Genomic DNA, 20,115 nt, shown 5'->3' with positions numbered 1-20,115 from the left:
AAACCTGGCAACACTAATAGTTGAAAAGAAGGTATCAAACAGGTTAGCTGTTAATGAAGCTGTTGATATACTTAACCCCCCAAAAGCAGTTTTAAAGTCTGTAGCAGAATTTGCAGACATGCTATAATAAGCTATATTATGGATATGTATTGAAGGACCCATGCTTAGGAAGGCACAACTCATAAAAGAGAAGCTAGGGAATACACGTACAACACTCTGAGCCCGCTTTATGTACAGTAACACTGCCTTCTACTTGGTATATGTGATATTTTACATAATACTCACAGTGCTGTACTACACATCTCCACATACTGCTTTTTTACATAGAGCCCAGCAATGAGAAAATGTTTTTTGTACTCGTTGGAGTTCACGAGTCAGTTGAGCCTCTCACAAAGATGTGAAGATCAGAGGTCCTGATCCTACGAGAACGTATCTGTAATGTTTAAGCTTGTGAATACTCAATTCCGTGTTTAGAGTTTACAGCCTAATTAAAGGCTAGACATGAGCAGGGAAAACTCATAAAAGGAGGGAGAGAGGATGAGGGTAATGGCAAGAAGATCCCATTACTACATAAAATAGAGAAATTGGGCAGCCTTACTGGTTCCAGGCCACTACATCACATGGAAGCAAATTTATGTATGTGAATATAAACAGACTTCACTGATCTTCAGTCACACATTATTACTCAAGAATTTCTGGTAGCCTTCCTGGTAAAAGAACATTTTGGAGAGGAAAATGAAGCACAAAAGTGACTTTATGGTGGATCAACAAATTACTGAGGCAGAAGAGGCTGCACTGATGCACGTCTAAGGCAGCAGAATTCTTGCTTTGAGAAATTCACCTCTGAATTTTCGTCTCACTTCTATCTGCAGACCTGAGGTGGCATTTAGTTTGCCATTTCAAAAAAGGGGATGCTGAATGAGATTGCTTATTTGAACACAACCTCGTTATTTTGAATACGAGAACATTGTATCACATCCGAGACTGCCTGTGAAAACTAACCAACGATTTTCCATTCAACCTTTCGAATTTCATTAAATGCTGCAATAGGAACAAACGTGATGGATTTATGTTATCAAAAACATTGTGAATCCTACTAAACCTAAGCTGACTCGGCTGATAAATAGTCTGCATGCTGATCACATCAGTTCATCCAACATTTTCTATCTTGTCAGCCACAGTCTGACCCCTGCGCCCAACCAAAACAAAAGTCCAAGTTGCTACTAAGACAGATCTGGATTTCAGGCAGTTGTAGGATAATGATGTCCTTGTACTCTTTTTTTTTTTTTAAAAAAAAAGAATACTTATTTATTTGGGGGATTTTCGATTTGGGGATTATTTAATTTGGGGATTTTTCAACAGGCCTGCCAGTTAGAACTCAGTCACATAGCTTGAACTGAATATATTACTAGGGCATACACCCCCTCCTCAGGCAATTACAGGGTGGAAAGTAAATCCAAAGTCAGTTATCAAGATTTTATCTTCTCAGTTACAAACACCTGGAAATTAGGAATTACAACATAATGGTGGGGCAGTAATAATTTTATGGTTATGTAGGGAGTGAAAATTACACTTTTTTGTGGTCTGCAACTTGCTGTGTTCATCCTTAGAGTGGTGCCAAGAGCTCTATTAACCTCAGAGATCACTGCTAATACTCAAATCCAAAATGTTAAAAACCATAAAGATGGGAAACAAACGTATTAAGCCCTCAAGCTCTAGTCCTAGCGAGTCTTGAGATATCAGATCTAAAATTCACCTTGTCAAGCATGTCCTCACACTTCATAAATCTCTATGGGGAAGTAATCCAAAGTCCAGTGAAGTCAGCAGGAAAATTCTTTCCGCTAGTTTCAGCGGGTTTTGGATTGGCCTCCAAAAAAACAGAACTTAGGAGAGCTACAGGAGAGAATCCAGAATACCAGTTTCCAATGGTATAAATCATTAATCTATGACTCCTGAAGTTCCTGAGATACCAGTTTATGTTGAAATCAAAATGTGGGCTAGGAGGGAATAGGTACAGGGGTCAAGGGATAGCAAGCAGAATTATATGATTTCAAACATAATCATGATTGGGGAAGAACAGCACAAATAGTGTTAGAGCCCATGAACTTTCTTTCCCAACAGTAATCAGAGTGATTTTTAATAGCTGCTATTTGTGCAGGGCAATAAAAATATACTACTTTGTTGTGTTGCATAAATACTAAAACTGTTAACTCTCCAACTTTTCTTGCATTTCAGGCACAAGTAACTTAAAATTTTACCACTTGATAAATGTGCACAAAATAAGAAAAACAGATCTTAATATGTTGCAGCATTAGATGGTGCGTGCATAGAAGCTGTAAACCTGAGAACACACAGAGTAAGCATTTTCCGACAATATAGTTCTACGATTAAAGCAAAGGTCTTCTTAGAGTTGCAACACATCCGAAGTTGTGAAACAGGAGCAATTTGTTTAAGTGACAAATGAAAACAGCTTACCTAATCCTTTTAGCAGATCCTATCAATTAAGGAAAAAACCCTGTCTTCAGATGAAAAAGCCCACCTTACAAAAAGAGATGTGAAGCAAGATTTCCATGGTACTCGTATCCAAGCAGGACAGGAACTGAGAGAGTCTAAATAAAACTACCTAAGTAACTACGCTGGCTTTTTGCTCCACAAATATCAGTTTAAATACGTTTTGAAACAGACCTCAGTTTGGGCCATAAACTGAGCAGTTTGAGTACAAACTGTGTTTGGCAGTTCTATATTTTAGGATATTTACTACATGCTATCATTTAATGTTCAAAGAATCATTAAAAAAAAAAAAAACTTACATTGTTTTCTCATCTCTTTAAGTTGATCCTTAAAGTATATGTATTTTTCATTCTTTTCCAAATCTGAGTCACTGTTCTTGCTCTCCAGTGCAGTGAATTTTTCTTTTACTAAGTTTTTTAAATCTGGTATATTTTCTGGTTTCTCTTGTTTTATCTGTAAGGAACAAAAAAAGAGAATGCTGTTATTCACTATGAAACATATTGCAATACAAAGCAATAGATGTCCAACAAAAATTCATGAGCATAATCCTACTTTTTTTTTTTTTTGACTCCAGTTAGGCATTCTGCTCTGAAACCATAAACTGGTAATTATTTATTTCAAGAGAAGTAACTATAAAATGTTGAGATTAACCTCCATTGTCATTTAACTCATGTAATTGCTGTATATGTGGTATATCTAACATTAACAATAAGGAAAACTAAATGTCTGTGGTCATATTTACTTCCGTGAGTGGTAAAGGTCAACAACAACCAGCATGAGTGATCGTGAATGGAACCAAAGAATACGACTCTGTTCCAAAGAGTAAAGATGACTGAAAAATATAAATAACATTTTTAAGTGTTAAAAACCTCCCCCTCATCATTTTTCAATCAGCTTTTCAGAATCTTATAATCTCTATGCATGATTGGTATAATAACACCAGTATACGCCGTACAGATAGCTAACATACAAGGAAACCGCCTCAATTTCTTTGTGTCATGTAAACAACAAGCATTGTGCCATACAGGCACACCATTTCCCTAAAAGCCCCTGCTTGCAGTATTGCCTCTGGAATGATGTGAAGAATAAACGCCTGGAAATAATATGGAGGTCACCACAGAGGCAATACGAAGCTATTCCAAGGATGCAAAAAGGACTTTGGGAACCCCCCGAAAAAGCTATAATTAGAATGTTCCCTTCTGTTTCTCAAGCCAACATTACATTTTAGGGCACTGCGCCTTTGGCAGGTCTTCCTAAGAGCTAGCTGCTACCAGTGCTGGGCTAGGGGTGGTGCCGTGCAGTGATGACCTGCATCAGTACAAACCCTGACAGAAAGCAGCATCGCTCAAATCCTTAATCCTAAACACTTTCTGAACCAGACAAAGATTATTTCAACTCTAGCCTATCAGGCAAAACAAGAGAGAAGGAGGTAAGCACCATTTCTGCCGAGCTGCTCCTCCCCAGCCGCACACGTTAAATTCTGCCCCTGAGCACATGGACAGCAAAGAGCCTCCTGAGGAAAAAATGGTCAACTTCAGTAAATCGATTATAGGTTCCAGCATTCATAGAGAAGTTGGAAATCCTACAGAATTAGTAAACGTTTGTGTAACAACGGTTCCATAGAACTATGTTTTCTTCCAAGAGCAAAGCCAGTTTGGCACATTTACTTTAGGCAAGTGCAAGTTATGGCAAGAAAAAAAAAATAAGAAAAAAACAACATGCACAGCCAGGTGATAGCATGCAGTTTTCAAAGGCACCTGGAGATGAAAGATCACCTGCTACAACATCCAACTGCGAATGGGACAGACGTTGTACCAGGGGAGCACACTATTAAAGACCAACAGCAGGTTGCTTAGACCGCTGCATAACACCAGGCAGTCGCTTACAGTCCTCATCCTCAGGAATTTGGCAAAGGGAGCAAAGAAAAACAGACATCCTGTGCCTGGGGCAATGGGTCAATCATACGCACACGAAAGATTGATCTGTCTCAGCATCGTTGCAAACTGCTGTAAAAGAGACCCCATCACAGTGAAAGCCAACACTGATCTGCACTAAGGTGGATGAGAAACTTGGTCATCAGCTGTATGCAAGCACGGGAAAGCAGTTACTACACCAAAATACATTTTAAATATATTATAAATCCAACACACGATAAAATCACGATTTGTCTTGGACAATACATAGTGCAGACATACTCCTTTCTGGGACAACTCTGTCGAGCTGTTTTTACAGCCTGACACAGGACCACACTCACAGGCACAGCCCAAATAATGCCCAGTCACTAAGAGGTGCCCTCATCAAGACTGAGCACCATGGCCTGATAACATACCCAAGATCCAGTTGTGCATCCTAAAAAAACCCCGAGTGCTTCAAGTTGCTGATATTCACACAAAGAGTGAAAGGAATGCCTTGGACATTCATTACAGACATGTGTTTGCCACAAAGATAACGTCAATAATCTTTGCCTCTCCGCAGGTACTAATGTCACACATCGATATGGTTACATCAGGCTCTTTTTATCTATTTCCAGACTCACAAAAGATGTGAATGCAGAAATTCTCCAATTTAGTGTCTCCAGTAATCCCGGCTGAGTGGCAGGTGCAGAGAAGGGCACAGCCACTGTTGGCTCAAACACCACTCCCTCAGCTCCAGCTCCCAGATAAAGGATTTTGCACATGAGCAGAACAAAAGCAGGAACCATAACTTACACTTAGAAAAAGGACAGATGTTTGAGAAGCCACATTATAGCCATACAAATAAGTTTTGGCCTGGCACCAGTAGAGCTACAAGAAGCTGTGTGTAGACATCCATACTAACCTCAGGAGCCCCCCTTAGCTGCATATCTACATGCACTTTTTGACAGATACCTAACCAAGTACAAGCTATACGTTATTTTCTAATGGCAATGTGAACAATTCCACCATTTATCAAGGAAAAAACAGTCGTCCACACCAGCTATTTTCCCAATAGCAATGCATGAAGCTGTGGGGATAGTCCAGCAACGTAGTGTATGTGACGCAGGCTCAGACAACCACTTAATGTAGAAATCTATAGTGTCAGATGAGACAGATGGTCAAAGAATGCTCCCTCCTGTAGTTTAACTTATTTCACGTGTTTACAAGATTGAATTCAGTTTCTGTTCACCTCCAGATGATTGCTTTCATTAAAATGATTAACAGGGACACCATCCCTGACCACACTCAATATTGTATTGTCACATATGCTATTACTAAAATGCCAGGTAGACCTTCTGGAAGGTCAACATGTCACAGGTGAATAATAAGGCATGTCCACCCACTGTAATAACAAGTAAATACATTTGCTGTGCATAGGCAATTTCTCTTTGGTGCTGTACATCCTATGCCACGAACAGGGTGAAGAATGGTCTAACTCAACAACACACACGACAAGAAAAGAAAGAAAACTTGACATCCATCCTAGTTCCTCACAGTGGGACAGCATTGCAACATCTTACGCACTGCATCAGCACGACACACTTGCAGGTACCTCACAGTTTTCTTTAGTACTCATCACCCACTCCTGCTCTACAGATTCATGATGGATGTAGTGATGAGATCAGCAAAACAACATGAAGGAGGGCAATATAAACATAGGGCAGAGCTAAGGGATGGGGCAAAATTATCAATATTCCGGATAACAAGTTGGGGTCGTACTTCTTTTTGATCTCAGGAGTCAGTGAGATAAACGCTCACCACCAAACCTGAAGCCACCAGCATGTTCAATTTGTCAGGAAAAATTACTTCACATGGGAACCATGAAAGACATGTTAAGCAAACGACTGTTCATTTAGTAGCACTGTCAGCCAAAACCAGCATGCTAAGCAACACCTTGCAGTCGTTAGTCAATCCATTGAGAGTAACATTGATTTTGAAATGGGGCGGAGGCATACACACCCTACCAAGCATCCTGGAAATGACATATAACTATGAACTGGGAGTGTTCAGGACATATGGTAAAAAGAAGTATCAGTCACAACAGCTTGTTTACAGCAATAGAAAAAGCAAAAGCATCTGCTGTGACAGTCCCATAGCAGCAAAGAACCACACGGGCATTTACATGGAAGCTCAGCCATGAGAACAGGCATGTCGTATGTTATGATTATTAATGGTACACGTGATCTACTAGCAGCGCTGATAGGAAAACAAATTTAGAAACACACACCAAAAAGTAGTGTTTAGAGAAACGTAGCTGTGGTATACCTATCAAATGATACATTTGTTCATGGCATGATCACAGCTGATAGATAGACAGAGGTTAGTGTGTTTGATGGGCAATGCTTATGAAGGAAGCCAGTTCACGTCAGGTCTTTGACTTCTATCAGTACATATCCCTAATAACCTTTTGCAGGTTCTTTCACCGGTACGATGTGTATGGTATATGCATAAACAGACTGTGCCCCCCAAAATTAAGCTTTTTGCAAAGCTAACTTGCATAAACCTAAGAAACCTGTAAACTCTGGGAATCCTAAGTGCCAGTCTGGGGAGCTTTTATTTCATTGATTAGCACAATAAAAAAGGAAATAAGCTGTTCTGTTCCAGATCAATCCCAAAACCAGTTAGGTTGGACCAGCTTGCAGTACCAAACTACATAGAGTAAGCATCAGTGTCTAACAAGGCACTGCTGAGCACAACTCTGCATGCAGCACTGCAGTGTTTAGCAATTTGTCCTTCCCAGTATTACATCTCAAAGCACTTTGCAAGCATTAAATAATTTAGCCTCAAACATCCATTATGCCATATATTCAATTAACTGTATTTTACAGAGAGTGAGACCGTGGCATGAAGAGATGAATAGCTTGGCCTAAGCCTGCACAAGGAGACTGCAGCAGAACCAAGAATAAATAAATCCCAGTCCTCTACTTTGAGCACAAACCCATCCTTTACCTTCTCCTTTAGTTGAGGGAAAGTTCAAATTAACACATGCATTTGGTTCACTCTCATCAAAGAACCCTAAAACAGCTTGTGGCTGCTTGGAAAACTTTGTGATAAAAGGACAGCATTCTTTGTACCACAAAAATGCTTCACTGGACTTTGTGTTGCAGTCGTTCAGCATGTGACACTCCAAAGTTAATTTCTAGCTTTTACCTTCTTGTCTCTCTAGCACAGAAGTCCTTTAGCTGCATGTTTTAAATCCTGACACGGTTCCTATGTACCCTCCCGCAGGGTCATCGTTTATGTTCCTTGGTTTCGAGGAATTTGCCATTGCCATTCCTTTTATTTTGCTGAAATTTCTTCCCACACCTGAACCATGCTGACATTTCCTGTCCAGTGACACAACCTGCAGAAGAACTGTTCTTTCCAAAGAATTCAGAATTATCTCCTTAATCTTTCAAGCCACAGGTTATTTGTTCCCTATAATTTAATGCCTTAAAAATATGGACTTGTAAAGTTTAATTTATGGATATTATTGACATTTGGTATTTGTGAGGGAAAGAAATAATCCCGTTTGCTAATGACCTTTTTAATGACCAAGTCAGCTGACGTAGCATAATTTCTTAATTTTCCAGATTCTTTGTTGTTTCATTTATGAAAGGGAGAGTGATTACTCACCCAGTGCTAAGAAGCTCAGAGGTATGTAGCTACCTAGATATTTATATCCTTTTGGGACAACCCAAAAAAGGATATGCTGGCAGTCTCTGGCTAGCTCTAAGCTCAAAACTCGTAGCAACGTGGACTGTATTTACACTACAGCCATGTGTCTGTGAATATGCTTATGCAACACTGATAGCAGTTGTGCCTTTTGAAGAAAAGCTTGGTGTCTCATGGCTCCTGTTGGGACAGAATGGCTTACCTCTGTGAATTTGATACTGTATTGGAACTCGGTCAACACTTTTGCAGGCAAGTTTAGGTACTTCAGGACTTTGCATGACCAGCTGAAGACACCCTACAAAGACCCAGTTTTCAGAACTCCAGTATCTCACACTTTCTGAATTGGCATCGCTTGTCTGACCCAGACACAGAGGTACCTACACCTACTTATTTCAGAGAACAAATGCCAAGGACTGGCTAGCTGTAGCAGTAAATATGGACATTGTCAGAATAGCCTTGCTGAACTCCTCCATCAGATAAAAATAACTCTTCTTCCTTTATTTAGATCTGCTATGCAGCAGAATCAACCAAAATGCATGGCACATATCTTTCTTGCTTAATGATTCCTACGTCCTATTATTTCATCCTTACCTCAGTAAATAATTTATTATTACAAATATGCAGCCTTTCAACACACACATTTATTTTACCTCAGGGTAAGTCAAAGTTTGCTGTGATTATTTATTACAACCAATTTTTTTTTATTTTTTTTTTTCACTGAGAGGGAAAATAACATGGGAGCTAAGTAAATTTGTGGGTTGAGTCACCCATACTCTTTGTGAATCATGTGAGAACCAACTCTAAGTGAGTCACCACTGTAACTGAATCAGGCTGCAAAATTTCAGCTTAACCTAAACAGTCATTTATTATTCTTCAATGGCTGGATTCAAACCCTTAGCAAATATCAGGTCATTTGTTGATGCGCAAATAAAACACAGCTCTTGGAAACATCTGCAAGAAGGGCGGTCAGAAAGGATATCATCATTCAGCAGCAGGGTCGGCGCTAGTTTGAGCACGGCCCTGCTGCAGCCAGGGTTGCCTCAGGGCCCACATCTGATCCAGGAGATCCAACACCTCTACAACACCGTGGCTGCAGGGCTGGGACTCCGGTTGAGCAACACCTTCGCAGACAATTGTGAAACGCCAAGAGAGGCATATTTATGAGGGCTGACCCATACTTATGACACATAGGGCCTATTAACACCGTGCCAGCACAACAGAAAATGGCTGTCAGCACGTTTCGAAGATCCCAAAACTCTGCCAGAGTTAACAGTCTGAAGGTGAGGTAGGGTTGTGGGGCCTGGGGAGCAGCACGTCAAAATGGCGGCTGCAGCTGAGGTATTACCCCCGTAATGATATGGTTATACCCATCCATGGCTTATTTTCCCTACTAAAACACAGCTGGAGATGTTTAACCTTCATAAAGCAGGCACAGAGGCTGTGTGCTGCTCCCGGGCTCACTAGGGTATTTCCAAGTGAACTCCTTGTACGTTGGAGTCATCTTGCTAAGGCTATGAAGGGACTTTGGCCCACTCTGTTTTTCTTTCTCCTGTTTGGAAAGGAACCATATATACAGAGTGGGATTAACTAAGTGAGCACCAGGTGAAGAAACAAAATTGCCAGGGCGCAAATGCGAAGTTTACTGCCCGAACAGGATTTTTTGGGGTTCTCAGCCATTACAAGTTTCACCTCAGGTAAAACGTGGTACTCCTCATGTATTTTAACAGAAAATAAAATGCTCTATTTTCCCCTGTTACCCACTATGGTAGAGACAAGATTGTTAACATCCTTGTGTTTCTCTCCAAGACCCCCTGAGCCTTGCTTTGAAAAGTCCAAAGGGGTAAAAAGAAGTAGTGAAAGGGGATCACATTTGAATATCAGCACTGAAACTACTTGCTACCAATAGTGTAAAACTAGCTCATAAAGACAGCAATAAACGCAATCATTACAGGTGAGGTTTTCCCAAAATACCAAAGTGAAGAAAGTTAATGGATATGTAGCACCTTAATCCCTTCAGCATTCCTAAAAGCTCAACTGTCTGTGGTTTGCCTCAAGGCTTGGACTGAATTTCCTTAGCGACTATAACCAACTAGAAGTCTGTCCTCATCTTGTTTCTCTTTAGTTTTTCAATATATGATGTATAAATATACCAAGCAAATCACAGGATTTAGGAAATACTTATGGAAACATCCAAGAATTATGTTTCAAGACACAATGTAGATACTAACGTTTATTTCTCTACGTAAAGTTCTGCCACAAACATAGTTTATACACATGGCCCAGGAGAGGTGCACCACATCTTGTCCTAAGCAATTTTGCCTGAGCACAGATTGAGGCCTTTAATGGCAAAAATAACTACTTTTATCAAAATGTGGCTTTGTCTTCACAGAATGTTAGAAAGTGGGAGGCAGGTGGTGCATCACTTTTAGCAAGGTTGATTCAGCAAATGCATCAGGCTGTTGAACCAGTTTACCAGGTTGCTGATTAATTCATATATTTAGAAAACACATTAACATGGATATTAGTATTGTGTGTATGTGTGTGAGTGTGTTTAATGTCCCACTCAAACTGATGGGAACTTAGACATTGATTTCAGTGGGAGAAGAAAAAGGCCCTAAGGTAATTTCAGATTAACAACCTGTTTACTCTTGTATGGTTCTGCCTGGTTGACTGAGATCACTAAAACCCATGTTTTCCATAGTGTGGAAAGGGCTAAATCCTAAAACAAGCACAATTCAGTATTATCTTCATCAACTCCTACAAAATCCTGTTGATTTATACCAGCTGTGAAGCCGAGCCCTGTTCAAATACAAAGTGCGACTTATTCTCGTTGGACAACTGCACACATCATATATTGTTAAAATCAGCTGATTTTCCAGAGGGATGTTTTCCACATTCCTCAGTGTAATAAATGGCTCAGGTATACCTTTAGTGAAAGTCAAGCAGACATTTTCAATTTTTACTCTTTTTTTTTTTTTCCAATCTTTTTTGTTCATCTGATGAAATTCTTGTCCCCTGAAAGTTCTTTAGCACTGACAGCATTTCTTCTTCGTACTCTCTGAAACAGCAATGTGAGTCATATTGTCATTTTTTATTAAGACTAAATGTAACCTTTAAACTTGTGGGAAACAGCAATAAGATTTCTAAGTACAGACTCATGCTTTACTTGAATTGACATTAGTTGAAAAACATATATCCTGTCTGACACTTGCAGCCTAGCCTCACTGAATTAATATATCTATATTAATACGCAGATCGAGATGGCAATCAATCCATCAGAGCCAGCTCCACCTTTAGCACAGATGACTGATTTCAGTGATGGTGCAGAGCTGCACTAACCAGAAAAAAAAAAAAAAAAAAAAAAACTGAGTGCAACTGCAGCTGCCCCAAGAGTTCAATAGGAATAGATAGCACCTAACTTACACCTGCAGTGGGTGCTAAAGTGGGTGCACCTCACCTAAATGGCAGCCCCAGTCTGTGCCCTGGAGCAAAACTGCCTTTAACTTTGCAGGTTACTGGGAATGCCTTAGCGACAAATCTCTCCCTTGAGCCTTTCCACGTATCACATTCATCAATCATTAATAATGTTTTCCTATCTGGCTTCCTATTGGGACAGTCCTCAATATAATGATTAGCCACTAAATCCCAGGTCCTACTTCCATTCTGATCCTTCTTGTTTTACCAGTTCTGGCCGACGGCTTGCATCTCTCATGCTGTCTTAGCAAACACTGTGGGCTTTCCTAGTACATGCACAAGTGATCCTCTTCTATGAAGTTGCATAGGACACTCAGGAATGCTAACATACCCTTTTTGCTATGCAGGTGTCCCCAGTTTTTAAAAGTTCCCTGCAAGCAGCGTATCATACGACAGAATACGGCAGAATTTTCAGCTGCAGTTCTTTTTCTCCTCTCTGCTTACACATCCCATCGCTGTTGCTAACACAGTTCAGCAAAGCCTCAGAAACTGATCTGCGTCAGAAAATTCGGATTAAGGAGCCTTTGTATGCTAAATTAAGCCGCTTATATGTTCCTCTGTAGTCACCATTTTTTGCAAAGACAACATGTGCTGTGTAACAGCCTGGATTAATCTCGTCTACATTACCACCCTACACATCCCTCCATGGATTTTCCAAAATCCTTGGAATCTGTCCCCACCTTTCCTGTTATCTGTCAGAGCACCAAGAGGCTGCTTCTTGCCAACTGATGGTGCCAGTCGCTGGCACTCCACCTCTTCCATTTTCAAAAGAAGTGCCTTCGCACCTTCTCTATCCTGGTTCTTCTGCTGTGGGAAAGTTCTTCATAAACATGTGGGAATGTATCTTTAAATCCTTCTTCAAAATCTTCTTCAACATCAAAACGTTTAAAAACATTCTCCTTTACTATGATGCCCACGAACCCCTCCACGACTTTCCACCTGCTGCTGTGCCACGTCAGCTGTGTGTCCAGTGCGCCTGGTCTCAACTCCCTGTTTCTGGAACATCCCCTTTTACACAGAACCTCACAAAACTGTGTTCCCAGAAATATGAAGACTGAACAGCCTTTTTATTACAGGTCGTTATATTGACTTGCACATCGTAGCTCAAAACCAGCTTGCTTATATACTTTCTGCATTAAAGTGAACCTCAAAATTTATGAATACTGTATTAAGCTATAATTAAACAAAGTACTACTGATAGTAATAACTAACTGTAAGGTGGAGAGCAGATGTAATCTGATATCTGACTGCAGAATAGAAAGCATGGAAGAAGAGTTTTTAAATTTTTATAGACATTTCTTTTACAGTTCTCCTGCAATTTATATGTGATGCTTTTTTTTTTAAATGTAAAGGTAAATTATCAAACAAGGCTTAAAGCTATAAATAAAAATTAAATTATATACCAAATCTACAGCAGCATAGATTCCTCCATTGCACATAAGCCCTTGATTTTTACATGTTGTTAGAAGTAATTAAAATCCAACTTTCATTTAAAACAGTTTTTAAATAGTTCATAGTCAAAATAACAATTTCATTGAATGAGACAGGTGTGTCACAGCAGTATTAACTTACGTACATCTGCAAAATGTGACAGCCTGGTGAGAAGAAACAGGGAAAAATGAGAGCGCTCTACTGCAGCTACAAGGCTGAAGAAGAGGTGGCTCTACCTGACAGTGTCTGCATGCCAACAGGAAAAAAAGGAGCATGAGACAGAAGAATTCCTAAATGAAGGTGCTTCTCAGATATACTGCTGAAATGCTTTGTTTTGTAAAAACAAAACAAATTGAAAAGCTTTGCCTCAAATTTAAATACACTTTTATTTACATTGCCTCGGCTGACAAGAAAAGGTTACACAGTAGAAATCATGTCTGACTCAATAAGTATTTATTCACTCAGGACGTCAAACTGGCATCAGTTTAGCCATAATACTGCAAAAAATGAGTACATTTTTTGTATGTACTGACCATCAACAACATTCCCATTATGCTGGCTGACAATCCTAGACATTCGATGTTGTCCGTGACTAGAAGCTCTGTCACTTAGCCTAAGATTTAAAAGCATGAAAAGAAGTCATTTTCTTCCAAATATATCACTCTGTGCATGCAAGCATTTCCTTTCTGTTATTTCCAAACTCAATAGACATATCTTTTCTTGTTTCAGCTTCTGCAATGCTATCAAATTTGTCTCCCCAAACTCTCCCAGGCTGCTAGCATAAACCCTATGCCAGCCAACTCTCTTGATCTCACTTCTCCTGTCATTCCAAATTCTCCCCTGAATTTACAGTCCTAGCTCTTGTATTTAATACTGGTTTTGAACTTATCCTTCCTGTCTTATTACCTTGCTTTCCCTTTTTTTGTGCTCCTTCTGAACATCTCATCACAATTCATCACAACTTCTCAGTACTGCACTCTCCCTTTTACATCTATCAAACTCATTTTTCCTTCGTTTCTCTGACTCATTCACTGTATATCACATGCCGAACTGATTCCTCTCTTATTACGAGCCTTAATTATGGGATGCCTCCATTCTTCCCTTTTTATATTACATTCTCATCAAACACCAGCTCCTGACTCACTGGCAAAGAAGCTGGGGAGCAGGCGGAGTGAGCGAGTGCCTCCCCGCCACGCAGGGCTCACCAGTCTCACGGACGGGTTATGCTGACCCTGGGGCATATCGCACGCGGTGTGTGCTCTCCCGAGTGCACGCGTTGGCTTCTAGGAGTATTTCATCCTGAGCATGCCGCTGCTGCACGCTTCCCTCAGCAGTCAGGGGCCTCCTTAAGTCATCCCCCTACAAAATGAAAATACGCCGTCCAAGGTGAAGCAGTATAACTTGCCATAAGTAACTAACCTTCATAATTGCATCTCATTTTTCAACAGGGATTTGAAAACATTGAAAATTTGATTTGAAAACAGATATTCACAATCTGATAAGATTTCAGCCAGAAGTCAGCAAACCACTAGCTATTTTGGGTAGTTCCTGGAGAATAACTTGACGTTTCAAACTGTTCCCAATCTGCATCATGATTGTGCCCCTTTGTTCCTGTCTTCTACCATGCAATAAGCAGTCTTGATATATTATTACTTGTTTCATGAGTATCTCTTCTCCACCAACCTCACCGGCACACTCTGTTGTCCAAGGAACCTTAGTTTTGAAGCAGGCATAGTTCTACAAAATACGCAGCTGATACCTGCCGTTGTTCTTGAAGTTCATGTCAGACTCCTGTGAGTAGGAATGAGGAATCTCATCCTGTTATATAAGATATTACATGCAAAAGAACCCAAGAACAGGACACACAACTCCCTGAGGAAGCTATGGATTACAATCAGTAAATAGACGGATCATTAACTGGTCAATCATTTCATTGTTTGCTTGACAGACAGAATGAGACATGCCTACTGCAAAGTGTCAGGAACACAGCTGAAAAGAAAACGAACACCCAACTCACCAGAAGAAGAAAAAAAAAAAAAAGAAAATACCTTTTGCAGAGTCACTAACTCAAAACGGAATAATTAAAACTCCCACTTCAGAAGCTACTGCTTTGAAGTGGAACTGCAGATCTCTATTTGCATATTAGGAACGCTTGTGTCGATTTCCACGCTCAATCTGGGTATGAGATTGCAGATGGGGATGACAAGGCTCTGAATTAGGACAAATCAAATGGATGCAGACTCATGAAATCCTGCAGAGATAATTATGAGTCTCTCAGGATGATGTAATTAGTACGTTAGCATGGTTTCCTCCTTTAGCAGCAAATGCATTTCAACAATGTGTAAAGCCTTTATGTCTAATATGCCAGCCCTAGTAAAAGTCCTTTGTGCCCTTCTGTTCGGTCTGCCAGCATCTTTATAAGCCCCTGCTTGGTGGCAGGCAACCAGATTCACAAAGAGACTAAGCTGTAGCAGGGATGCAAATTGTAGCACTTCAACTTTAGACACCCCAATAACCAATGCAGTCCCCTCCCTAAATCAGACAGCCAGACTTTTTATAAAATGGGTGAAGAAAAACAAGCGCCAAAAAGCAGGAACCACAAAAGCCATCTATCTAGTCAAAAAGTTGTCTGAGTGACTCAATAGGACAGGCAGTCCCATTCCTCTAATGGGGATGGGTGCCTCCACCACAAACCCTTTCCTTGAGTCAGATGCTTAAGCCAGCCAAATCCTTCCCAACAAACAACGATGAGAAAGATCCACGCACTATCAGATTTAATATCTCGGTGGTTGAAACAGTCATCAGTAAGGTGAGTGACCCGTTTTCAAATCTCTGCTCATCCCATATGAGTTGTCCTAGCCCATAGGCTATTGGGTATTCAGGGGTAAGACATCTCGATCTCTCCTGTTTGAAGTTGTTCCACTTTGTATAACTAATTAAAAGATAATTGGAGCAAGTACTTGAACCTGACTCTCCCACATCCCAGGTTATTGCCTAACTATTTAGCTGAGGATTCACTCTCTCATTTTGTTTCTGAATGGTTCTTGAATCATGTAGGCACTTCTGAAAATCCTTTTCTCTGTATTTTACATACAAAGACTCATAGAACACAGTCACATTCATTTGAGAATTACCACTACAAATACCTCCAGTTCTCCTCATATACAGTCCCAGCTCACTCACTCGAAGGTAGGTGCTTTTTGTCTGGTTGTTGTCAGGAGCTGTGAGGGAGGGATGCTACTTCAAATATTTTGTCGCAACGTAATCCATTTTTGCAAGTACACAACCAACTTTTCTTTGGTTGGTTTTCCTTGGTTCTTGTTTTTGATTTCTGCCTTGGAGAAGACAACAAGAAGCCTCCAGCAGTATTCATAGACAGCAAAATAAAGGCTTACCGGTCTTTTACAATCCCTGATGATCACGCTTTGGATTCTAAAAATATGGTATGGATTTCAGAAGGACATGATAGGATGAGCAGATCTCCGCTCTGAAGAGCTCACAAAGTAAATGATGGATCTGGCAGACAAGCAAAGATGCAATATAAACCACACGTCAGGAAAAACACAGATTACAAATCCAGGATAATGAAGCACAAGTGAAAGCTTGTAAGGTATTTCAAAATAACACCAGCCTGGTATAACAGGCATTTGTTCAAGGACTAAAAGAGCATTACGAGCTGATATAAGAAAGATAGCAGACTAGGGAAGAAATAGTTCAAGAAGCAGTCCACATGACGAAGTAATTCAAGGAAGGAATTTACATGCAATAAATGCAAACAGTTATCCCTGCACAAAACTTGCAGATCCTCTTCCTTTATTTCAGCTTACATGTCCTAGATGTGAGTTCAACAAAATAAAAACAAAAATAATAAAAACAAATAATTAAGAAAAACAAACAAACAAACAAAAAACCACTCATCCCAGAGCAAGAAGGCAGGAAACACTGATAAAACTATATTAGTTTCCTGACACTGGCAAAACCTTGCCCACGAACAAGCCCCAGTTTAACTTGGGTGCAGGCTGAGAAGAGACAAGGGAAAATTTTAGAAGTGCTGGGCGAACAGTGGCGTAGGAAAACTTCAGAGTCCAACAAGAGTATTGTGAAATGCTACATGTGACAACATTACACAGCACGCAGGGGAAGATCTGATTCAAAAAAAAAAAAAACAACAGAATTTTGGCTGGCAAAAACACGTTGGCTCACTTATGGTTTCCAGAAATGTTTTTGCTATACAGCATGCTGAAAGTCTTCAGCTTACAGGAGTTCTTGGCCATGGCAGAGGCTTGTGGTGACATAATGCAGGCACAAACCAACCCCCAGAACAAAAGGTTAAAGTCTTTTACAATATTTAATTTCTGTAGAGATTTAAACATTTAAATATGTCATTACAAAACAAAATGACTCAGGATAGATGTAATTCAGATGTACCAAAATGCATTAGTCATTCAATAAAACCGGCACCGAGGATTTACTAAAAATACTTTGCAGGAGGAAAACAACAACGTATATTTACTTTATTGAACGGTTGTTGTGGAAAGCACATAAAAACAAATCCTGCATAAATCACCTTAATTTGCCTACCCCTAGCTAGGGCTGCTAGCCCCACTGGCAGAGCAGCAGAACTCGCTCAGTGTCCAACCCTTGTGCCGAACGGCAGGAGGAAGCGATGCGTGGCGGTGCCGGTGATCCCACAGCAAGCAAACGGGGCAGGGATCGAAGTAACCGGCAGGGTAGGAGGCTCACTGCCAGGTGGAAGTCTCAGGAGGAGCAGAGTTAACCTGTATCAGCTTCCTCCTCCTCCAGCACCCCAGGGAGCACCAGCAGCAAGGAGCCGCGCCATCAGGACACCAAGACAGAAGCAACGTGGTTAATAGGGTTGTTAGATGGTGAGGAGCACAAAGAAATCTCCCCACACGGTGAAAAGACAACGCAAGTCAGCAGCACAGCCCCTTCTGGTGCTTCAGGTCCCTCCATGGAAGCAAGCAGGCTCTGCCACAGCAGGGGTGACCTCTGGAGATCTGCAGGAGCTTTGAAGAGGTTTCTCCGAGGCCTCAGCAGGGCAAGAAGAAAGGCGTGAGGGAAGGAAGAAGACACGGACTTGCAGAGGGTGGAAGCTGGAAGCCTGGGACTTCAGGGAACAGGAATAAAGCTCTGCTTCCTCCTGCTTCAGGAATTGTAGTGGGTGTTTGGGGAGAAAATCCTGAGTGGGTATCTCAAGTGTTTGGATTAGTACCAGCACTAAGGGAAATACCAAAAGCTGAGAGCCTGTTTGCAGTCAGAGAGTTATGACTGTGATCAGGATCACGAAGATTAATGGGATACCATTCGTGACTGGAATAGTGTCCCAGGAGAATCAAGAAAAAGGGCAATTGCACCTGCTTACAAAGGGTTTCATCGTCCATACAGAGTTCTAGGGTGAAGCAGACTGATCCACCAGGGCTCTTCTGCTCCAAAGCAAAGGCAATATTGGTCACACAGCAGTGGGAGCCTGTTACAGACCATCTGACCAAGGGGAAGAGGTGGATAACCCAAAACAACTCGTTCATAGGCCTTGGTCCTCACTGGGGATTTCAACCACGTGGGCACCATGGCACTGTGCAAGCAATCCGAGGTCTTTCTAGGCTGCATTGGTGATAACTTTTTAATGCAGATGCTAGAGAGGGCAAGCAAGGGTAACACTCTACTTGCCCTCCGCGCGCAAACAAGTGGCAAATGTGGTCACAGATAGCAGCTTGGGATCAGTGACCACAGGCTGACTGCATTCAGGATCCAGAGAAAGGCCAGGAAGGTAAGCAAGAGATTTAGGATTCAGTATTTTATGCAAGCGGACCCTGGGTTATTCAAGGAATTCTTCAGCAGAAACTCCTGGGAAACAGACACAAAAGGTGCCTACGATAGGTGGTGAATCTTTTACAGATAACTTCTTGATAGGTCAGGAATAAATAATCCTGTTGTACAAGAAAGCTAGAAATTTCAGTAGAAGGATCACTTGAAAAAGCAAGGATTTCCTCATGACCTGAAATGAGAAAGGACAGCGTAAAGGAAACAAGAATAGGTAGTGAAAAAGGAACACAAAAGCAGTGCTTTGACACTTAGGGACAAAATCGGGAAACCCAAAGCCCATTTAGTGTTAACACAAGCGAGGGCAGTGAGAAGGATTTCTGTATGTTCAGAGGAAATGTGGGGTTGTTACTGAACAGGGGAGACAACCTAGTGGCTGTTGGGATGGAAAAGGCTGAAGCATTCAGTACATTTTTGCCTAAATCTTCATGGGTAATGATTACTCCAAGATTTCCAGCTGTACCAGGATTGTTTGGCAAGGAATAAGTTACAGAAGACAAGTTAGGAATGAGTTAAATAGTAGCTGGATGTGTTCAAAACCATGATGCCAGACAAGATTCACCTGAAAGCGCTGAAAGAGATAGCTGACATGACTCCAAGACACCTGTACCTACAAAAAAGCACGACCAAGAGAGCAGGTCCGTGACAAATGGCGAAAGGCCAGTGCTACACCTGTCTTTAAAAAGGGCACGAGAAAGGACTTGGGTAAGTACAAGGTTGGCCTCACCTCAGCCCCTGGAAAGATTAGGGACCACATCCTGCTGGAACTCGCTTCCGAACGTGCAGGGAACAAAAAGGCAATCAGCAATAACCAAGGTGGACACACAAAGGGCAGCTCACATTTGATCAACCCGATTGCCTTATGGGATGAAATGACCCGCTGTGCAGGCATGGGCAGGGCGGTGGATGTAATCAAACGCTCTGGTCGGTAGGTTGGAAATTACTGGGACAGCCAGGCTGATGGTAAACACTACTTTGACATCTAATTGGTGGCCTGCACCTAGCGGAATACTTCAGTGGGGAACAGTCGGGCTGAAAATGTTCAATAACTTCATGACCAACCTGGCTGCTGAAACAATGCACCCTCAGCAGTCTTCTTGTCCGTAGGACAGCAGCAGCAGTACTGGGAGCAGCGTGGCCAGCAGGAGCAGGGAAGTTACTATTCCCCCCTACGAAGTATGGATTAGGAGGCCGCTGGAATGCTGCACCCAGTTTCGAGCTCCTCAGTTCAAGAGGGGCATGGCAAAAC

General features: G+C 41.3%; 1 protein-coding gene across 3 annotated transcripts in view; it reads right to left on the bottom strand.

Moving 5' to 3' along the window:
- NSMCE2 (NSE2 (MMS21) homolog, SMC5-SMC6 complex SUMO ligase) overlaps window positions 1-20,115 on the bottom strand; it is a 127,349-nt gene that overhangs the window by 65,403 nt on the left and 41,831 nt on the right. For all 3 annotated transcript variants that reach the window (XM_084282873.1, XM_084282874.1, XM_084282875.1), the window contains one exon: window positions 2,811-2,964. In XM_084282873.1, coding sequence (XP_084138999.1) covers window positions 2,811-2,964 — 154 coding nt within the window. The remainder of the gene's footprint in view (window positions 1-2,810; window positions 2,965-20,115) is intronic.

Source organism: Netta rufina (genome assembly GCF_964035555.1).
Source record: "Netta rufina genome assembly, chromosome: 2".
Lineage (NCBI taxonomy): Eukaryota > Metazoa > Chordata > Aves > Anseriformes > Anatidae > Netta > Netta rufina.
The sequence above is the reverse complement of the archived record's forward strand: the minus strand, read 5'-3'. Positions and strand labels throughout refer to the sequence as shown.